Here is a 22,822-nt window from a genome sequence, read left to right on the forward strand (position 1 = left end):
GGGGGGGGGGGGGTCATTTAGGTTTATGGTGAGGCACGAAGTGCCTAACATGAGGGCGCGAAACACCTGAGTTGCTTAGGGGGTTCCTGGGGCATATATTTTAAAAAAAGCCACCAGTAGGGGGGGGTCAACTGACACACACACCACCCCCCCCACACCACCCCCGACACCCCATTGGCTACGGGCCTGTACATACATAGTGGGTTGCCCCCCCCCCCCCCCCCTATAAAATCCTGGCTACACCAGTACATGGCAATAAATAACAACATATATCCATAAACAAACTACCAATACTGAATAATACGTTTTATAAACACAAATACTTTTAATCACTGAGCAAGGATATTATTAATATTGTAACCAATGTTTGGCTTTTGTAGTAATCATCAGAAACAAAGACCAGTACTATTTGTCAGTGGAATCTTTGTGAAAAGTAATAGCACTTCTCAACATCAGTAGTTTCACGGTGATGAACCGAGAAAAACCCAGGTCACTGCAGCACAAAGAAACACCTTCCAGAAACAACGCCACAAACACATTTCAGTGTGCACCGTTGAACAAGTCATTCTGATGCCGAGGCTATCCCAGAATCCACTCTTTGACTAACTTCCTGTTCATCATCATCTTCGTCGTCATCATCCTCTGAATCAGCGTCACTTAAAGACAGAAACAAAGCAGTATTGTCATTAAGGATGAAAATAACAGGTGAAAATTACTGTAAAATATCATAAAATATTGGCGATCTTCAAATTTAGCGAAATGCAAACAAGTGACACATTAGCAAAATAAAACTTCAGCGAGGACGTCTTATCAGACACTAAAAACAAATTAAGCTTAAGTTCAGGTGAAATAATACTTTTAATCTATTTTGACATCATGCAGCTTAGAGACAACTTGAATTTAGTCGCAAATTGCAGTATAATCACTGACAAAACAATCGTATAAATATACAGCTGGCGATCGTGATGCAATCAGTTTGATATAGAAGCCAAAGATTAGAATAATATCACAGATCTGTCTTAAATATTCAGGCCCTAATCTTGCTAGCGAAATGAGCGTTTTCTTCGCCGAAAGTCGGCTCAAGTCGCCATAATACTTTGGACCTAATCCGATTTCAAAAATGAAATCACACAACAGATGTCAAGACCCCGACTTGTTTAGTGTCACAGCTCACTTGTCACCTTGTCAGTCCATGTTTTCATTTTGATGCTAGTGTACATCGACACATGTCGCATCATTTCATGTGACCAGTCAAACGTTGTTGTATTTCCTTAATGCTAGAACATACTATTTACTATTTTCATTTTAACATAATGACTCCTTATCAACAACTTAATAATATCATGTTTTTAATGAAACATAGAATTGCTTTGTTTAAATTTTATTACCGGAAGTAGTATTTTATATTGAAATATTATGATTAGAACAGAACAGTGTATATAATTCAAAATATTTCTGAATAAACGCAGAACATGGCAGAACATTATGAAATCTACCGATAAGTATTCCATTCACCTATTTTTATCAAACTTCTCCCCTTTCTTCTGGGAAGAGAGAAGTCACTTCTCCTACTTTTTCAATTCTAGATTAGGGCCTGAATATTAACATTATACATTGACAGGCCTCAAAATTCGGTGTTAAAAGGGCAGGCTATAATATCCTTTAAAAATCTAGGAAATGAAGGGCACCAAGGCTAACCTAAAAGGCACAAAGGCTACGTTCATACATTTTCAAAGGCACCAAGGCAGTCTTTTTTAGGAAGTTAATTTAACCAGAAAAAAACTTTTAATCTGTAATTCTGTTAAATTGGTCATTCATCAATAAATCAAAGTATTGTAGTGGTGTCATTAAACAAAACAGTATTTTAATTTTTTTGTGGTGTCCTTAAAGACAACTTTGGTGGAGAGAGATTATAACGTATCTGGTCTCCTTGAACAAACACTGCTGCTGTTCCATCTCATTACAGCAGGTAATGGATCAAAGTCCACTGGTTTCGGACCATCTGAGCAGATGGAGTATGACTGAAAGAAAATTATATTTGAATGGCTGGACAATTATGTTAAAGTCTTAACATTCAATTATGTTAAAGTCTTAACATTAAAGAAATAAAATGTTAAAATCTATAATGAAAGTAGATATGTTAATTTTATCTATTAGTTTGTGCAGGTATCTCCAGAGAATCACTGTAGAATACAGGTACTAAGTTTCAGAATGAACCAATCAAGATTTCTATTTCAATTTTACAATCTCATTAATTTAAAAAAAAGAAAACGTTTTTACATGTTTAGACATCTTTATTATTTGGTGGAGACACCAAGAGAATATGTGTATTACGTTTCAGAACAATACAATCAAAGCTTTAGGAAAAGGGATGAAATGTTCAGTGTTAAATTATTTGAAATACAAATAATTAAATAAATAAATGTTCAAACCAAATCATTTAGGTTTTTACAAATTTAATCTTTATATTATTCTTGTTGTAAATTCTATATTTAACAATAATAAAAAAACCACCCTAATTTCAACTTTTTCTCCAACAAACATAATTGTAATAACAAGATTAACCAAAATGGCCCATATAATTATAGAATAAAAAATGTGGAGGGAAATCCCATTGTCATGTGACCGTATCCACAAAAACGTAAACATTGCCTGAGGACACCATGGCCTATTTTCTTAAGTATGTTTTCAGCATTTATGGATTATTTTTAATGTGTGTGTGTGTGTGTGTGTGTTAAATGGAGGTTGAGGGGTGTGTGTGTGGGGGGGGGGGGGTGCAGCAGCGATGGTTTTTATACACCCCCACCCCACTTTTTGGCACCTTCTTACACCGTGCCCTGGACCCAATCACTGGTGTTGTTAGAGACTGGACCCAGACTAGACATGCCTGGATGTTGAATGGATATGAGCATAACTAATTTGTTTCTTTCTTTCTTATTAGGTACCACGGTAATTGTGACATACGAGATCGCAGGACAGTACGGTAACATCTGTGGCGATTAAACTGGTTTTATTACAAACTGCTAAATACTGTAGGCCTATAGAGGAAAATATATCTTATTATCGTAACTCCAGTCATCTCATACATTGTAGGTTTATTTTCCAAAAATAACAACGTGCGATCTCAAAACAATCACGGATTTTTCTCGATACCACATGCACAGACTACAAGTCATCGCGCAAAGTAGAAGGCATTTGATGAAGACGTGGTACAATTTTCGTTGTTGGCTACTGCTTAGGCCTAGTACCCAAAATTTGTTAATATACACAGGTGTAGCCTGTAGGAAGATACCAAAAAGTGGGGTGGGTGGGCACACAGACACACGTATAAAATTAATATATAAACCATCGATGCTGCTACAAAGTACCCACTTCCCCGCTTCCTACGCCAGTGATGTATAGGCCTATCAACTGCTGAGCATGGGTAATAATTAAATAAACGGAGTATTCAAGAATAACCACAAACATTAAACAGTTCACATTTATTTCAGTGTTTCAGTTAATTGGGAATAAATTAATTTGGGTGATTTTAGCATGGGTCCATTCAATAGGCTAATAAACATTAAAACTATAAGTCCGTCCCACAGGGAACGCTTTTTTTATTACTATGAAATTTACTACAAGTTATTCATTTCTAAGCTGATTGATTTGTAAATTGCACACAAAATTAGTATTGTTTTGTTATTTCCAATACACTTTTACTTTTCTTGTTACGTCAAACAAAACTGAAATTAATAGCAAAAAACATTTTTTATTGAATGATGGGACAGACTTTTTTTTATAATTTCAAAATTTGTCATGAAGAATATCGATAACAACAGTTCCAAGTTCAGCCAGCAAACATTTGTCTAACGTTCGTGAACTATTTGAATGGTTCTCAACGTGGCCATTTGGTTTATTGTGAAGCGCATAAACCAGTCTAGCGGACGTTTTTCCGCTCGGTCTGGTTGAACGCAGATGACATTTAAATAGCTAATAATAATAATATGTTTTGCCTGAAATAATGAAAACGTTTTGACAACTTTTGTTTTCTTTAGTCTTCTTTTTCTTCTAGGCATGGTTTAGCCTATTTTGAAAAAAAAAAATTGCCCCGGGATTCTTTTTCGGCTATTTACGTTTTTTTTCGTAAATGTACGATGTTAAACTTTTCGGCAATTTACGGTGGGGGTTTTTCCCACAACGCTGTACGTTTCAACCGTAATTTATCATTTGTTACGTTCGATGTGCAATTATAATACATGACCAAGAAACTGTATACAAACACTACCGAGGAACATCGAATTCGTGCATGTTTAATGTTTTAAAATAAAAGTTAGGGTTATACAAGTTTAAAACAAAAAAACATACACAAAAGGGGCACCACGGCAGGTAATTAAAAGGGCACCACGGCAGGTAATTAAAAGGGCACGGTTATTCATAGCTGTAAAGTAACTGGTATTTTTGAGGCATCACGGCAAAGGCACAAGGCAGTACGGCAAATGCTGTGGAGCCGTCGTGAATTTTGAAGCCTGCATTGATAACATGCTAATTTATCGAAGTCATGATATGTGCTATCCTGTCTGTCGGATGGTGCATATAAAATATCTCTTGCTACTAATGGAAAAATGTAGTGAGTTTCCTCTCTGAGACTAATATGTCAAAATTACCAAATGTCTGACAGCCAATAGCTGATGATTAATAAAGAAAGAAAGAAAGAAATGTTTTATTTAACGACGCACTCAACAGATTTTATTTACGGTTATATGGCGTCAGACATATGGTTACGGTCTACACAGATTTTTTTAGAGGAAACCCGCTGTCGCCACTACATGGGCTACTCTTTCCGATTAGCAGCAAGGGATCTTTTATTTGCGCTTCCCACAGGCAGGATAGCACAAACCATGGCCTTTGTTGAACCAGTTATGGATCACTGGTCGGTGCAAGTGGTTTACACCTACCCATTGAGCCTTGCGGAGCACTCACTCAGTGTTTGGAGTCGGTATCTGGATTAAAAATCCCATGCCTCGACTGGGATCCGAACCCAGTACCTACCAGCCTGTAGACTGATGGCCTACCACGACGCCACCGAGGCCGGTTGTGATGATTAATAAATCAATGTGCTCTTATGGTGTCGTTAAACAAAATAGCAGAGCAATTTAAAATAACACCGTTTCTTGTAATTACTTAAAATATATTTTTTAATATCCCAACCCCAGTGTGAAACAGATGTTATTATTAGTGTTAAACATACTCGGAATCATCATCTTCATTGCTGTCATCATCATCATCATCATCATCATCATCATCATCATCGTCGTCTTCATCATCGTCATCGTCATCATCATCCTCAGCTCCAGATTCCTCACTGACTTCAGCATTTTCTTCATCTACAGAAACAACAGACTGATAGAGACGAACACAACACACGCTACCAGGCATGTCCAGGATGGAGAGCCATCGTGCTTTTTGAAACTAAAATATTGAAACTAAAGTCCAAACCACATCCTTAAAGGGACAGACCCTAGTTTCAACCCGTGAAATTTTACACTAAGTTTAGTTAATCTAAAAACCTGCAACTCATTTGGATAAAGTTACAATTGAGTGAAACATAAGTCTGTGACTTTGAAATGGTGAAACGCGCTCTTTAAAAATGGACTAAAACTGGACTCCATAACTGTTACATAATCATGACATGCGCTAAAGTGTATAACACACTAATCATGACATGCACTAAAGTGACTCCATAACTGTTACCTCTCAGAAAAAACGTGCATTTTTAAAAATATGAGAAATGCATTTTTTGATATTAAAAACACCAGGATGCCCAAAAACACTTCGAATGTACAGAAATGGATAATCTAAACAATAAAATCTAAGTAAAAGTATGATTTCAGTTATCAAAAACGGCTCTAATAGTAAAAAATATGCCTCAGTATTTAAAATCTAGGGTATGTCCCTTTAACAACTACAATAAATTACTCTCCTACCTTTAATTATCGTCAGATTTCCCCACACTTTGTCCAAACACAGATCGTGAAAACCCATTACAGTGACACAGATTCCACATGCTAGATTAAAACCATGTCAACTAAGTTGATTTGGCCAAGATATCCTAGGACGAAACACATGCAATGTTTTGCTGGCTGCCATTTTGCATTTTTATGGAATACTCTTCAAGAGGGGTGGATCGATATTATGTAATCTAACAATGTCATGACATGTGCTAAAGTATAACACACTAATCATGATATACACAACAGTATAACGCACTAATCATTACATACGCTAAAGTATAACACACTAATCACCACATGCGCTAAAGTATAACACACTAATCATGACATGCACTAAAGTATAACACACTAATCATGACATGTACTAAGTAGAACACACTAATCATGACATGTGCTGAAGTAGAACACACTAATCAGGACATGTGCTAAAGTATAACACACTAATCATGACATGTGCTAAAGTGTAACACACTAATCATAACATGAAGTATAACACACTAATCAGGACATGCGCTAAAGTATAACACACTAATCAGGACATGTGCTAAAGTATAACACACTAATCATGGCATGCGCTAAAGTGTAACACACTAATCATGACAGGCGCTAAAGTGTAACACACTAATCATGACATGCACTAAAGTATAATACACTAATCATGACATGCGCTAAAGTATAACACAATAATCAGGACATGTGCTAAAGTGTAACACATTGATCATGACATGCGCTAAAGTGTAACACACTAATCATGACATGCGCTAAAGTGTAACACACTAATCATGACATGCGCTAAAGTGTAACACACTAATCATGACATGCACTAAAGTATAATACACTAATCATGACATGCGCTAAAGTATAACACACTAATCAAGAAATGCACTAAAGTGTAACACACTAATCATGACATGCACTAAAGTGTAACACACTAATCATGACATGCGCTAAAGTATAATACACTAATCATCAAATGCACTAAAGTGTAACACACTAATCATGACATGCATTAAAGTATAACACACTAATCATGACATGCACTAAAGTATAACACACTAATCACCACATGCGCTAAAGTATAACACACTAATCATGACATGCACTAAAGTATAACACACTAATCATAACATGTACTAAGTAGAACACACTAATCATGACATGTGCTGAAGTAGAACACACTAATCAGGACATGTGCTAAATTATAACACACTAATCATGACATGTGCTAAAGTATAATACATTAATCATCAAATGCACTAAAGTGTAACACACTAATCATGACATGCACTAAAGTGTAACACACTAATCATGAGATGTGCTAAAGTATAATACACTAATCATCAAATGCACTAAAGTGTAACACACTAATCATGACATGCACTAAAGTATAACACACTAATCATGACATGCACTAAAGTATAATACACTAATCATGACATGCACTAAAGTATAATACACTAATCATGACATGCACAAAAGTATAACACACTAATCATGACATGCACTCAAGTGTAACACACTAATCATGACATGCACTCAAGTGTAACACACTAATCATGACATCCACTAAAGTGTAACACACTAATCATGACATGCACTAAAGTATAATACACTAATCATGACATGTGCTAAAGTATAATACACTAATCATGACATGCGCTAAAGTATAACACACTAATCATGACATGCACTAAAGTATAACACACTAATCATGACATGCGCTAAAGTGTAACACACTAATCATGACATGCACTAAAGTATAACACACTAATCATGACATGCACTAAAGTGTAACACACCAATCATGACATGCGCTAAAGTATAACACACTAATCATGACATGCACTAAAGTGTAACACACCAATCATGACATGCGCTAAAGTATAATCCACTAATCATGACATGCACTAAAGTATAACACACCAATCATGACATGCACTAAAGTATAACACACTAATCATGACATGCGCTAAAGTATAACACACTAATCATGACATGCACTAAAGTATAACACACTAATCATGAAATGCACTAAAGTATAACACACTAATCAGGACATGTGCTAAAGTATAACACACTAATCAGGACATGTGCTAAAGTATAACACACTAATCAGGACATGTGCTAAAGTATAACACACTAATCATGAAATGCACTAAAGTATAACACACTAATCAGGACATGTGCTAAAGTATAACACACTAATCATGAAATGCACTAAAGTATAACACACTAATCAGGACATACACTAAAGTATAACACACTAATCATGACATGCACTAAAGTATAATCCACTAATCATGACATGCGCTAAAGTATAATACACTAATCATGACATGCACTAAAGTATAATACACTAATCATGACATGCACTAAAGTATAACACACTAATCATGACATACACTAAAGTATAATCCACTAATCATGACATGTGCTAAAGTATAATCCACTAATCATGACATGTGCTAAAGTGTAACACACTAATCATGACATGCACTAAAGTGTAACACACTAATCATGACATGCGCTAAAGTATAACACACTAATCATGACATGTGCTAAAGTGTAACACACTAATCATGAAATGTGCTCAAGTGTAACACACTAATCATGACATGCACTAAAGTATAATACACTAATCATGACATGTGCTAAAGTATAATACACTAATCATGACATGCGCTAAAGTATAACACACTAATCATGAAATGCACTAAAGTATAACACACTAATCAGGACATGTGCTAAAGTATAACACACTTATCATGAAATGCACTAAAGTATAACACACTAATCAGGACATGCACTAAAGTATAACACACTAATCATGACATGCACTAAAGTATAATCCACTAATCATGACATGCGCTAAAGTATAATACACTAATCATGACATGCACTAAAGTATAATACACTAATCATGACATGCACTAAAGTATAACACACTAATCATGACATGCTCTAAAGTATAATCCACTAATCATGACATGTGCTAAAGTATAATACACTAATCATGACATGTGCTAAAGTGTAACACACTAATCATGACATGCACTAAAGTGTAACACACTAATCATGACATGCGCTAAAGTATAACACACTAATCATGACATGCACTAAAGTGTAACACACTAATCATGAAATGCACTAAAGTATAACACACTAATCATGACATGCACTAAAGTATAACACACTAATCATGACATGCACTAAAGTGCAACACACTAATCATGACATGCACTAAAGTGTAACACACTAATCATGACATGCGCTAAAGTGTAATACACTAATCATGAAATGCACTAAAGTATAACACACTAATCATGACATGCACTAAAGTATAATACACTAATCATGACATGCGCTAAAGTATAATACACTAATCATCAAATGCACTAAAGTATAACACACTAATCATGACATGCGCTAAAGTATAATACACTAATCATGACATGTGCTAAAGTATAATACACTAATCATCAAATGCACTAAAGTATAATACATTAATCATGACATGCGCTAAAGTATAATCCACTAATCATCAAATGCACTAAATTATAACACACTAATCATGAAATGCACTAAAGTATAACACACTAATCATGACATGCGCTAAAGTATAACACACTAATCAGGACATGCACTAAAGTATAATACACTAATCATGACATGCACTAAAGTGTAACACACTAATCATGACATGCGCTAAAGTATAATACATTAATCCTGAAATGCACTAAAGTATAACACACTAATCATGACATGCACTCAAGTGTAACACACTAATCATGACATGCACTCAAGTGTAACACACTAATCATGACATCCACTAAAGTGTAACACACTAATCATGACATGCACTAAAGTATAATACACTAATCATGACATGTGCTAAAGTATAATACACTAATCATGACATGCGCTAAAGTATAACACACTAATCATGACATGCACTAAAGTATAACACACTAATCATGACATGCGCTAAAGTGTAACACACTAATCATGACATGCACTAAAGTATAACACACTAATCATGACATGCACTAAAGTGTAACACACCAATCATGACATGCGCTAAAGTATAACACACTAATCATGACATGCACTAAAGTGTAACACACCAATCATGACATGCGCTAAAGTATAATCCACTAATCATGACATGCACTAAAGTATAACACACTAATCATGACATGCACTAAAGTATAACACACTAATCATGACATGCGCTAAAGTATAACACACTAATCATGACATGCACTAAAGTATAACACACTAATCATGAAATGCACTAAAGTATAACACACTAATCAGGACATGTGCTAAAGTATAACACACTAATCAGGACATGTGCTAAAGTATAACACACTAATCAGGACATGTGCTAAAGTATAACACACTAATCATGAAATGCACTAAAGTATAACACACTAATCAGGACATGTGCTAAAGTATAACACACTAATCATGAAATGCACTAAAGTATAACACACTAATCAGGACATACACTAAAGTATAACACACTAATCATGACATGCACTAAAGTATAATCCACTAATCATGACATGCGCTAAAGTATAATACACTAATCATGACATGCACTAAAGTATAATACACTAATCATGACATGCACTAAAGTATAACACACTAATCATGACATACACTAAAGTATAATCCACTAATCATGACATGTGCTAAAGTATAATCCACTAATCATGACATGTGCTAAAGTGTAACACACTAATCATGACATGCACTAAAGTGTAACACACTAATCATGACATGCGCTAAAGTATAACACACTAATCATGACATGTGCTAAAGTGTAACACACTAATCATGAAATGTGCTCAAGTGTAACACACTAATCATGACATGCACTAAAGTATAATACACTAATCATGACATGTGCTAAAGTATAATACACTAATCATGACATGCGCTAAAGTATAACACACTAATCATGAAATGCACTAAAGTATAACACACTAATCAGGACATGTGCTAAAGTATAACACACTTATCATGAAATGCACTAAAGTATAACACACTAATCAGGACATGCACTAAAGTATAACACACTAATCATGACATGCACTAAAGTATAATCCACTAATCATGACATGCGCTAAAGTATAATACACTAATCATGACATGCACTAAAGTATAATACACTAATCATGACATGCACTAAAGTATAACACACTAATCATGACATGCTCTAAAGTATAATCCACTAATCATGACATGTGCTAAAGTATAATACACTAATCATGACATGTGCTAAAGTGTAACACACTAATCATGACATGCACTAAAGTGTAACACACTAATCATGACATGCGCTAAAGTATAACACACTAATCATGACATGCACTAAAGTGTAACACACTAATCATGAAATGCACTAAAGTATAACACACTAATCATGAAATGCGCTAAAGTGTAACACACTAATCATGACATGCACTAAAGTATAACACACTAATCATGACATGCACTAAAGTATAACACACTAATCATGACATGCACTAAAGTGCAACACACTAATCATGACATGCACTAAAGTGTAACACACTAATCATGACATGCGCTAAAGTGTAATACACTAATCATGAAATGCACTAAAGTATAACACACTAATCATGACATGCACTAAAGTATAATACACTAATCATGACATGCGCTAAAGTATAATACACTAATCATCAAATGCACTAAAGTATAACACACTAATCATGACATGCGCTAAAGTATAATACACTAATCATGACATGTGCTAAAGTATAATACACTAATCATCAAATGCACTAAAGTATAATACATTAATCATGACATGCGCTAAAGTATAATCCACTAATCATCAAATGCACTAAATTATAACACACTAATCATGAAATGCACTAAAGTATAACACACTAATCATGACATGCGCTAAAGTATAACACACTAATCAGGACATGCACTAAAGTATAATACACTAATCATGACATGCACTAAAGTGTAACACACTAATCATGACATGCGCTAAAGTATAATACATTAATCCTGAAATGCACTAAAGTATAACACACTAATCATGACATGCACTAAAGTATAATACACTAATCATGAAATGCACTAAAGTGTAACACACTAATCATGAAATGCACTAAAGTGTAACACACTAATCATGACATGCACTAAAGTATAACACACTAATCATGACATGTGCTAAAGTATAATACACTAACCATGAAATGCACTAAAGTGTAACACACTAATCAGGACATGTGCTAAAGTATAATACACTAATCATGAAATGCACTAAAGTGTAACACACTAATCATGACATGCGCTAAAGTATAACACACTAATCATGACATGCACTAAAGTGTAACACACTAATCATGACATGTGCTAAAATATAACACACTAATCATGACATGTGCTAAAGTGTAACACACTAATTAATCATGACTTCAGATTAAATATGTCACATACTTCGGAGGCTTCCACCCCTCTTGAAGAATATTTAATAAAAAAGCAAACTGGCAGATCTATAGCAATACAATGTTAAAGTTATATGGACTTGTACAAACTTGATTAATGGTAAATGACCCCCAACAGTAAGTCACTAATAAAAGCCAAAACTTTAATAATATTTTATTTTCTCTACTTGTGCTAGCAAGATATGTCATTACCAACAACCGGTATTGGTCCCACACGGTGATTAGACTCGTTACGAGACAACCAACAACCGGTGTCGGTCCCACGCGGTGATTACTCTCGTTACGAGAGAACCAACAACCGGTGTTGGTCCCACACGGCGATTAGACTCGTTACGAGACAACCAACAACCGGTGTCGGTCCCACACGGCGATTAGACTCGTTACGAGACAACCAACAACCGGTATAGGTCCCACACGGCGATTAGACTCGTTACGAGACAACCAACAACCGGTGTCGGCCCCACACGTGATTAGACTTGTTACGAGACAACCAACAACCAGTGTCGGCCCCACACGGTGATTAGACTCGTTACGAGACAACCAACAACCGGTGTCGGTCCCACACGGTGATTAGACTCATTACGACAGAACCAACAACCGGTGTCGGTCCCACACGGTGATTAGACTCGTTACGAGACAACCAACAACCGGTGTTGGTCCCACAGTGATTAGACTCGTTACGACAGAACCAACAACCGGTGTCGGCCCCACACAGTGATCAGACTCGTTACGAGAAAACCAACAACCAGAGTTGGTCCCACACAGTGATTAGGCTCGTTACGAGAGAACCAACAACTGGTGTTGGTCCCAAACGGTGATTAGACTCGTTACGAGAGAACCAACAACCAGAGTTGGTCCCACAGTGATTAGACTCGTTACAACAGAACCAACAACCAGAGTTGGTCCCACAGTGATTAGACTCATTACGAGACAACCAACAACCGGTGTTGGTCCGACAGTGATTAGACTCGTTACGACAGAACCAACAACCAGTGTCGGTCCCACACAGTGATTAGACTCGTTACGACAGAACCAACAACCGGTGTCGGTCCCACACCGTGATTAGACTCGTTACGAGACAACCAACAAACTGAGTTTGTCCCACAGTGATTAGACTCATTACAACTGAACCAACAACCAGAGTTGGTCCCACAGTGATTAGACTCATTACAACTGAACCAACAACCAGAGTTGGTCCCACAGTGATTAGACTCATTACAACTGAACCAACAACCGGAGTTGGTCCCACAGTGATTAGACTCATTACAACTGAACCAACAACCAGAGTTGGTCCCACAATGATTAGACTCGTTACGAGACAACCAACAACCAGAGTTGGTCCCACAGTGATTAGACTCATTACAAGAGAACCAACAACCGGAGTTGGTCCCACAGTGATTAGACTCGTTACAACTGAACCAACAACCAGAGTTGGTCCCACAATGATTAGACTCGTTACGACAGAACCAACAACCGGTGTCGGTCCCACACAGTGATTAGACTCGTTGCGAGACAACCAACAACTCGAGTTGGTCCCACAGTGATTAGACTCGTTACAAGACAACCAACAACCGGAGTTGGTCCCACAGTGATTAGACTCGTTACGAGAGAACCAACAACCGGAGTCGGTCCCACACAGTGATTAGACTCTTTACGAGACAACCAACAACCGGAGTTGGTCCCACACAGTGATTAGACTCTTTACGAGACAACCAACAACCGGAGTTGGTCCCACACAGTGATTAGACTCATTACGAGACAACCAACAACCGGAGTCGGTCCCACACAGTGATTAGACTCGTTACGAGAGAACCAACAACCGGAGTCGGTCCCACACAGTGATTAGACTCTTTACGAGACAACCAACAACCGGAGTCGGTCCCACACAGTGATTAGACTCGTTACAAGAGAACCAACAACCGGAGTCGGTCCCACACAGTGATTAGACTCGTTACGAGAGAACCAACAACCGGAGTCGGTCCCACACAGTGATTAGACTCTTTACGAGACAACCAACAACCGGAGTTGGTCCCACACAGTGATTAGACTCATTACGAGACAACCAACAACCGGAGTTGGTCCCACAGTGATTAGACTCGTTACAAGACAACCAACAACCGGAGTTGGTCCCACATGATTCGACTCATTACGAGACAACCAACAACCGGAGTTGGTCCCACATGATTAGACTCGTTACAAGACAACCAACAACCGGAGTTGGTCCCACAGTGATTAGACTCGTTACAACTGAACCAACAACCGGAGATGGTCCCACAGTGATTAGACTCGTTACAAGACAACCAACAACCGGAGTTGGTCCCACAGTGATTAGACTCATTACGAGACAACCAACAACCGGAGTTGGTCCCATAGTGACTAGACTCATTACGAGACAACCAACAACCGGAGTTGGTCCCACATGATTAGACTCATTATGATAGAACCAACAACCAGAGTTGGTCCCACAGTGATTAGACTCATTACAAGAGAACCAACAACCGGTGTTGGTCCCACAGTGATTAGACTCGTTACAAGACAACCAACAACCAGAGTTGGTCCCACAGTGATTAGATTCATTACAAGAGAACCAACAACCGGAGTTGGTCCCACAATGATTAGAGTCGTTACGAGACAACCAACAACCGGAGTTGGTCCCACACAGTGATTAGACTCATTACGAGACAACCAACAACCGGAGTTGGTCCCACAGTGATTAGACTCGTTACGAGACAACCAACAACCGGAGTTGGTCCCACACAGTGATTAGACTCATTACGAGACAACCAACAACCGGAGTTGGTCCCACAGTGATTAGACTCGTTATGAGACAACCAACAACCGGAGTTGGTCCCACAGTGATTAGACTCGTTACAAGACAACCAACAACCGGAGTTGGTCCCACACAGTGATTAGACTCATTACGAGACAACCAACAACCGGAGTTGGTCCCACAGTGATTAGACTCGTTATGAGACAACCAACAACCGGAGATGGTCCCACAGTGATTAGACTCGTTACAAGACAACCAACAACCGGAGATGGTCCCACAGTGATTAGACTCGTTACAAGACAACCAACAACCGGAGTTGGTCCAACAGTGATTAGACTCGTTACAAGACAACCAACAACCGGAGATGGTCCCACAGTGATTAGACTCGTTACAAGACAACCAACAACCGGAGTTGGTCCCACAGTGATTAGACTCGCTATGAGACAACCAACAACCGGAGTTGGTCCCACAGTGATTAGACTCGTTACAAGACAACCAACAACCGGAGTTGGTCCAACAGTGATTAGACTCGTTACAAGACAACCAACAACCGGAGATGGTCCCACAGTGATTAGACTCGTTACAAGACAACCAACAACCGGAGTTGGTCCCACATGATTAGACTCGTTATGATAGAACCAACAACCGGAGTTGGTCCCACAGTGATTAGACTCGTTACAAGACAACCAACAACCGGAGTTGGTCCCACGGTGATTAGACTCGTTACAAGACAACCAACAACCGGAGTTGGTCCCACAGTGATTAGACTCGTTATGAGACAACCAACAACCGGAGTTGGTCCCACAGTGATTAGACTCGTTATGAGACAACCAACAACCGGAGTTGGTCCCACAGTGATTAGACTCGTTATGAGACAACCAACAACCGGAGTTGGTCCCACAGTGATTAGACTCACACTAACCCAATTTGATTTTCTCTTCTATCAGTGGCTGGAACTTCAAAGCTTCTGGATTCGTTGGTTCATACAGCAATACTGGAATGATTGATAATGGAAAATCCAATATACACAAACACAAAAACACAGAAGCTTTCACTCAGCAGATACGTTTTGAAACAATTTGTTGTAAGATATATGGTATCTAACGCCTACTCATGTAGTATTGAAGGAGATATAACCACAAGGAGTTTGTAGATTTGTGAATGTTATTGTCTGTCTGTTAAAAGTTTGTTTTGTTTAACGACACCACTAGAGCACCTTGATTAATTAATCATCGTCTATTGGATATCAAACATTTGGTAATTCTGAACTGTAGTCATCAGAGTAAACTCGCTACATTTTTCTAATGCAGCAAAGGATCTTTTATATGCACTTTCCCACAGACAGGAAAGCACATACCACGGCCTTTGTCCAGTTGTGGTGCACTGGATGGAACGAGAAAAAACCCAATCAGCTGAATGGATCCACCGAGGTGGTTTGATCCTGCGATGCAAGCACCTGAAGCGAACACTCAACCCACTGAGCTAAATCCCGCCCCTTGTCTGTCTGATGCCAACAAATATTGTATTCTGTGAAATCCTTTATTTTCCTGGGATTAAATTGTCACGGTTTTGCTAAGAAACACATCCCACTGGGACTGAAAAGATATTAACATACATTTGTATTACGTGTATACAGGTATTATATTTCAGTGGTGTTCTTAAATTCATTGACTGCTCTAGTCCACAAATTACATGAAAATTAGACCACCACAAACAAACGTCAGTTCACAATGTGTGTCTACATACATTTATTTATGTGCTCCCTCCACCCCCAACTATAACGTAAGCCTGTTGTTGGTTTGTGATATATATTCCTGATATAGTGATTTTGGTGTAAAGTCTTACATGGACATGCTAGGGAGAAAACTAAATTGTGCACTTTAACATGGACATTGTATAAATAAATAAAACTTTGCCCAGTGTTCAAAGCACTGTGATTTGTAATATTTCTAAGTGTTCATAAATCCACGTCAAGTCTACTTAGGAAATACATGTTTTTACATACCTAATTAGGAAAACAAAATATTTACTTACTCATTTTGCAGAGTTTAGCAGCTGTCTGGTAGTCTTTACTCATGATACACACCACGAACTGCAATCCACATGGTATATATATATATTTAAAAGATAGTTACAAGATATAGTAACAAAAATAGAATAAGAATTAGTTAACAAAACTACCACAAGAAATAGTTCTCAAAAAGTTGTAAAAATTAACGTAGAAACTAGAAATAGTTACACACTCAGTAACATTTACTGCATACGGTTACAAGAAATGGTTTTAAGAAGTAACCAAAAGAAGGAATAAGTAGTTAAAATAAATAACGAGATGAAATTAGTTTTAAGAAATAACAAGAAGAAATAGTTAAAAGAAATAACAAGAAGAAATAGTTAAAAGAAATAAGAAGAAATAGTTTTAAGAAATAACAAGAAGAAATATTAACAACGAATGGCTACATGAAAAACTACTAGGACTGGTGTGACTTGGGGGAGGTGAGTGGGGGATGTGGGAGGGGAACTCATTCAGTTTTTAAAGTCGGCATATGTAATAAACGTTTTTAAAAAGTTAAAGTTTGTTATGTTTATTGAAACTCAAACAAACATACCTCCATTAGCAGCTGGTTAGGAGCCTTTGTTGTGTTTTCATCATCATCATCATCCTCATCATCATCATCATCGTCGTCGTCATCATCTTCTGAGCTGTCTTTCTTTACAACTTTCATAGATGCACCATCTTTGACTGTGGGCTTTTCTACCTTGTGACTACAACACCCAACACTCTGCTCGGTCATATTTGATACTGGGGTCTTCACAGAGCAACTATATAAAAACACAAACAATATACTCATTATATACATTTACTAATTCTAACATTCAATTTCTGTGGCAATTCTTTATCAGCCGAAATTTTAGGGAGTCGAGTCTTTCACCACTGGAAAATACATTGAGAAAACAAACAAAGTTCTTTTGCAGAGAGGGGGTTTGATTCCCAAAACCCTATCTCTGCACACACAACTTTTTGTGCAGGGGTCGGATGTGCAGCCCAAGCATCTACACTACCCACTGGAACTGTGCCTGACAGTGAATGCAAAAATCAATTACCTTTCATATTTTCATTGTTAATGTAAATGTTCTTGTTGCATTAATTATTATCCAACCTATATGTATATGTAAAAAAAATATCATCTTTTCTTTCCCTTTGCTTTTAGAAGTATAAACACACACACATCCCTGCCAACAGGGATCATTTACATACCTCTGTCTTAGAAGTGTACACACACATCTCTGCCAACAGGGATCATTTACATACCTCTGTCTTAGAAGTGTACACACACATCCCTGCCAACAGGGATCATTTACATACCTCTGTCTTAGAAGTGTACACACACATCCCTGCCAACAGGGATCATTTACATACCACTGTCTTAGAAGTGTACACACACATCCCTGCCAACAGGGATCATTTACATACCTCTGTCTTAGAAGTGTACACACACATCCCTGCCAACAGGGATCATTTACATACCTCTGTCTTAGAAGTGTACACACACATCCCTGCCAACAGGGATCATTTACATACCTCTGTCTTAGAAGTATACACACACATCCCTGCCAACAGGGATCAGTTACATACCTCTGTCTTAGAAGTATACACACATCCCTGCCAACAGGGATCATTTACATACCTCTGTCTGAGATGTATACACACACATCCCTGCCAACAGGGATCAGTTACATATCTCTGTCTTAGAAGTATACACACACATCCCTGCCAACAGGGATCATTTACATACCTCTGTCTTAGAAGTATACACACACATACCTGCCAACAGGGATCATTTACATACCACTCTGAGACGTATACACACACATCCCTGCCAACAGGGATCATTTACATACCTCTGTCTTAGAAGTATACACACACATCCCTGCCAACAGGGATCAGTTACATACCTCTGTCTTAGAAGTATACACACACATCCCTGGCAACAGGGATCATTTACATACCTCTGTCTTAGAACTATACACACACATCCCCACCAACAGGGATCATTTACATACCTCTGTCTTAGAAGTATACACACACATCCCCGCCAACAGAGATCATTTACATACCTCTGTCTTAGAAGTATGCACACACATCCCCGCCAACAGAGATCATTTACATACCTCTGTCTTATAAGTATACACACACATCCCTGCCAACAGGGATCATTTACATACCTCTGTCTTATAAGTATACACACACATCCCCGCCAACAGGGATCATTTACATACCTGTCTTAGAAGTATACACACACATCCCTGCCAACAGGGATCATTTACATACCTCTGTCTTAGAAGTATACACACACATCCCTGCCAACAGGGATCATTTACATACCTCTGTCTGTGTACATCAAATGATTTCACATCTTTCAAGTCAACGTCCGTGAAAATGGGATCTTCTCTGAAAACAAACCAAGACAGAGGTGTGACAAGCTTTATTTGTCAAGAATGATTTCGAAACTAAAACTACACCACCTACATTTGGATCAAGTTAAAATTGTAGTATCTGTAGTGACAAGTGATATAAATGAACATTGGATATCATGCCTGCAATGATTTTGTTGACTTTATGAAGTAATGATAACAGCATACCAAATAGAATTTTCAAGTTTGACGTACACACAAATTTAAATGGAGTGTAAAATAGGGCCATGATTGCCGTTGGTGACGGTGTTTGTTGTCATAAAATGTTTCATCTGGTCAGCAAATTCCTATTATTTGATTTTAACTAGTATAAAAGTACCAGCTACTATAACTGTGATTAAAACGTGCGCGATTCTATTAAAATTACAAACCAAAGATAGTTCAAGAATGTTTTTTGTACCAGTAAATTTAATTATTTAGTTGTAATTTTTATGGGCTGGAAGCATGTTTATGTTTCAAAGATAACTCTGTCAAACATGGATAAATTCCATCTTTTTACAGAGTTATGGCCCTTGAATAAATTCCTATCATAAAGTTATTTTGTTTTGTTTAACGACACCATTAGAGCACATTGATTAATTAATTATCGGCTATTGGATGTCAAACATCTGGTAATTTTGACATACATGTATAGTCTTAGAGAGGAAACCCACTACATTGTTCCATTAGTAGCAAGGGATCTTTTAAATGCAACATCCAACAGACAGGATAGTACATACCACAGCCTTTGATATACCAGTTGTGGTGAACTGGCTGGAATGAGTTCCCATCAAAGTCAAACTTGACCTGGTCATAACTTTGTGAAAATTGGTAAATCCCCATGATAATCAAATTTTCGTATCTCCTGGTAGTACTAAACCAAATAACTTCCGGCTGGGTCAAAGTTCGAGGTGGATCCAACTTTTGATAGAGAAGTGAACACCACAAGTCCTGTGATTAGTGATAAATGTGAGTGTGTTGGTTGTATAAAAAAAAAAAAAAAGTTTCATCTGGGCAAAAAAGGTGTTCAATTTTATTTCATCTAGTACCACTGTGTCAAGTAGCCTTGTGCTTGAAACATGTATGGGGTACCAGTAAAAAAAAACGTACTCGAATTTTGTATGGAACTAGGGTAGTCACAGATGCTACCCATTATCTCAGAAATGAGCAGCTTGAACCCCAATTTTTTTCGATTCACTTTAAGGGTGAGAGGTGGTAGTATTTATATCTGTGGCATTTATGTTGATTGATACGCTGCAGGTAGGAGTTTTAGCCACAAATGTTACTATTGTCGTCTATGGGATTTGATTTGGTAGTATGCACCCTCCTAGTTTCAAAAACCATGAGGTAAATTGTTATGAAAGTCAAACTTAATAAAGCTATACAAAACATTTCAGCTGAATATCTTGAGGCAGTGGGGAAAAAGGTTTTTAAAAAAAAAAAACTTGCTTGCATCTCCTAAGTTCAAGATATATAACTCTGTGACAGATGGGTAAATCACCAATAAAGTCAAACTTGATCTGTAATTCATCATGATAAACATATACGCAAAATTTCAGCTCAGTATCTTGAGGCAATGTAAAGAAAATGTCCTGAAACTGCAAGTGGGGCAGACAGACAGACAGAAGTTGCCATTATGCAAATTGCCACAATGTCCTTATTTTCCATCTTAGTAATTAGTCATCCGACTCCTGAAAGTCGTTTTATTCCAAAAACATGAAATTGTCAAATTCGAGATCTGGGCCCATATTTTTGAAGCAATCTTAGTGCTACAAAATTGTAAAACCATTGTATGGTATGACATCACTACAGCACACGCCATAGTGATGTCATAGTTAATAACGGTTTTACAATTTCGTAGAGCTATAATTACTTTTAAAATATGGGCCCTGACCGTTACCAAGACCAATCTTGAGAGAGATAATTTGTTGCGGAAAATCCTCATCTTTCCATATTTCCAGAACTGACCTTTTTTGTTTCCTCTTCACCGCCTGCAGCTGAACTTGTCTGGTGGGCGTCGGGGTACGGCGAGGTAACACAGAGTCTAACGGGGGCGGAACAGAACCTACTCGTGATGACGAGCGACTGTAAAATAGAAATCTATATAGATAAGAGTGTTATTAGTTAACAGAGTCTAACAGGCATGGAATAGAACCCACACTTGATGACGATCGACTTCAAAATAGAGATCTATATAGATGAGAGCGTAAATAGTTAACATTGAGTCTAATGGGACTGGAACATAACCTACCTGTGACTATGATCGACTGTAAAATAGAGATATAGATGAGAGCATAAATAGTTAACACAGTCTAACAGTGTTGGATGAGAACCCACACTTGATGATGATCGACTGTATAATAGAGATATAGATAGGTATAAATAATGTTTAACATAAATGGTTTGAGCAAATTTCCAATGTTCCAAAAATTATAACAATGTTCCGAAAATAATAACATTGTTAAATGTTTACCTTTGTTTGTTTGTATCAGTGTCTTCGAGTTGTCCAACAGGTAGTTTATAATTTGACAGTTTTTGTGAAGTGGGCACAACTGACATTGTAGGAAACACAGTTTATATAAAGAGTACAGTGAAACGGGCTTTATAGCCCCTTTCAAAATTGTAGCTAATGGGTTTTCACCGTATTTTTGTTTCGGCCTACCAAATAATTTGGTTGATCGTGAATATATTATCAATATATTGGATAAAACTTTGCTTATTTTGTATAAACTAATGTAATGAAAGCTTAAATATACAATTAAATCATGACACACATTCTAAATGCATGTCAGGTAGATAGAGAGAAGAAAAATGCGTGTTATTTTAGAATTCTTATCAACAGGTCCTCCATATTGTTTGGGTGGTTACCCCTCGTGGATATAACCGTACATTCGTAACACAAAATCCACGAACTGTTTTTAGTTACTAACAATATTGCGAAAACAAACTTCAACATGTTTTGTAAAATGATTTCTGTATAAATAAAAATCTGTTTAAATTATATATGTAAAATAGAAACTAATTACGAAAATTACTTTATGCCAATAAAGAGAAGGTCACTCAGTTTTTGGAAGCACGCATCTGTCATATCGAAGTTGTTGAACACACGTTTC

General features: G+C 37.3%; 1 protein-coding gene across 1 annotated transcript; it reads right to left on the reverse strand.

The window, feature by feature from the left end:
* Window positions 1–301: 301 nt before the first annotated feature.
* LOC121385650 (transcription initiation factor TFIID subunit 11-like) lies at window positions 302–22,573 on the reverse strand. The gene is made up of 8 exons (XM_041516412.1): window positions 22,183–22,573; window positions 21,678–21,794; window positions 19,642–19,707; window positions 17,864–18,077; window positions 17,292–17,349; window positions 16,180–16,251; window positions 5,231–5,366; window positions 302–656 (listed from the first exon to the last, which is right to left on the reverse strand). Exons 1-8 carry the CDS (start codon window positions 22,266–22,268, stop codon window positions 563–565), a joined length of 843 nt encoding a protein of 280 aa, XP_041372346.1. The 5' UTR covers window positions 22,269–22,573; the 3' UTR covers window positions 302–562.
* Between the last annotated feature and the right edge of the window lie 249 nt (window positions 22,574–22,822).

This window comes from Gigantopelta aegis, chromosome 11 (genome assembly GCF_016097555.1).
Source record: "Gigantopelta aegis isolate Gae_Host chromosome 11, Gae_host_genome, whole genome shotgun sequence".
Taxonomy (NCBI): Eukaryota; Metazoa; Mollusca; class Gastropoda; order Neomphalida; family Peltospiridae; genus Gigantopelta; species Gigantopelta aegis.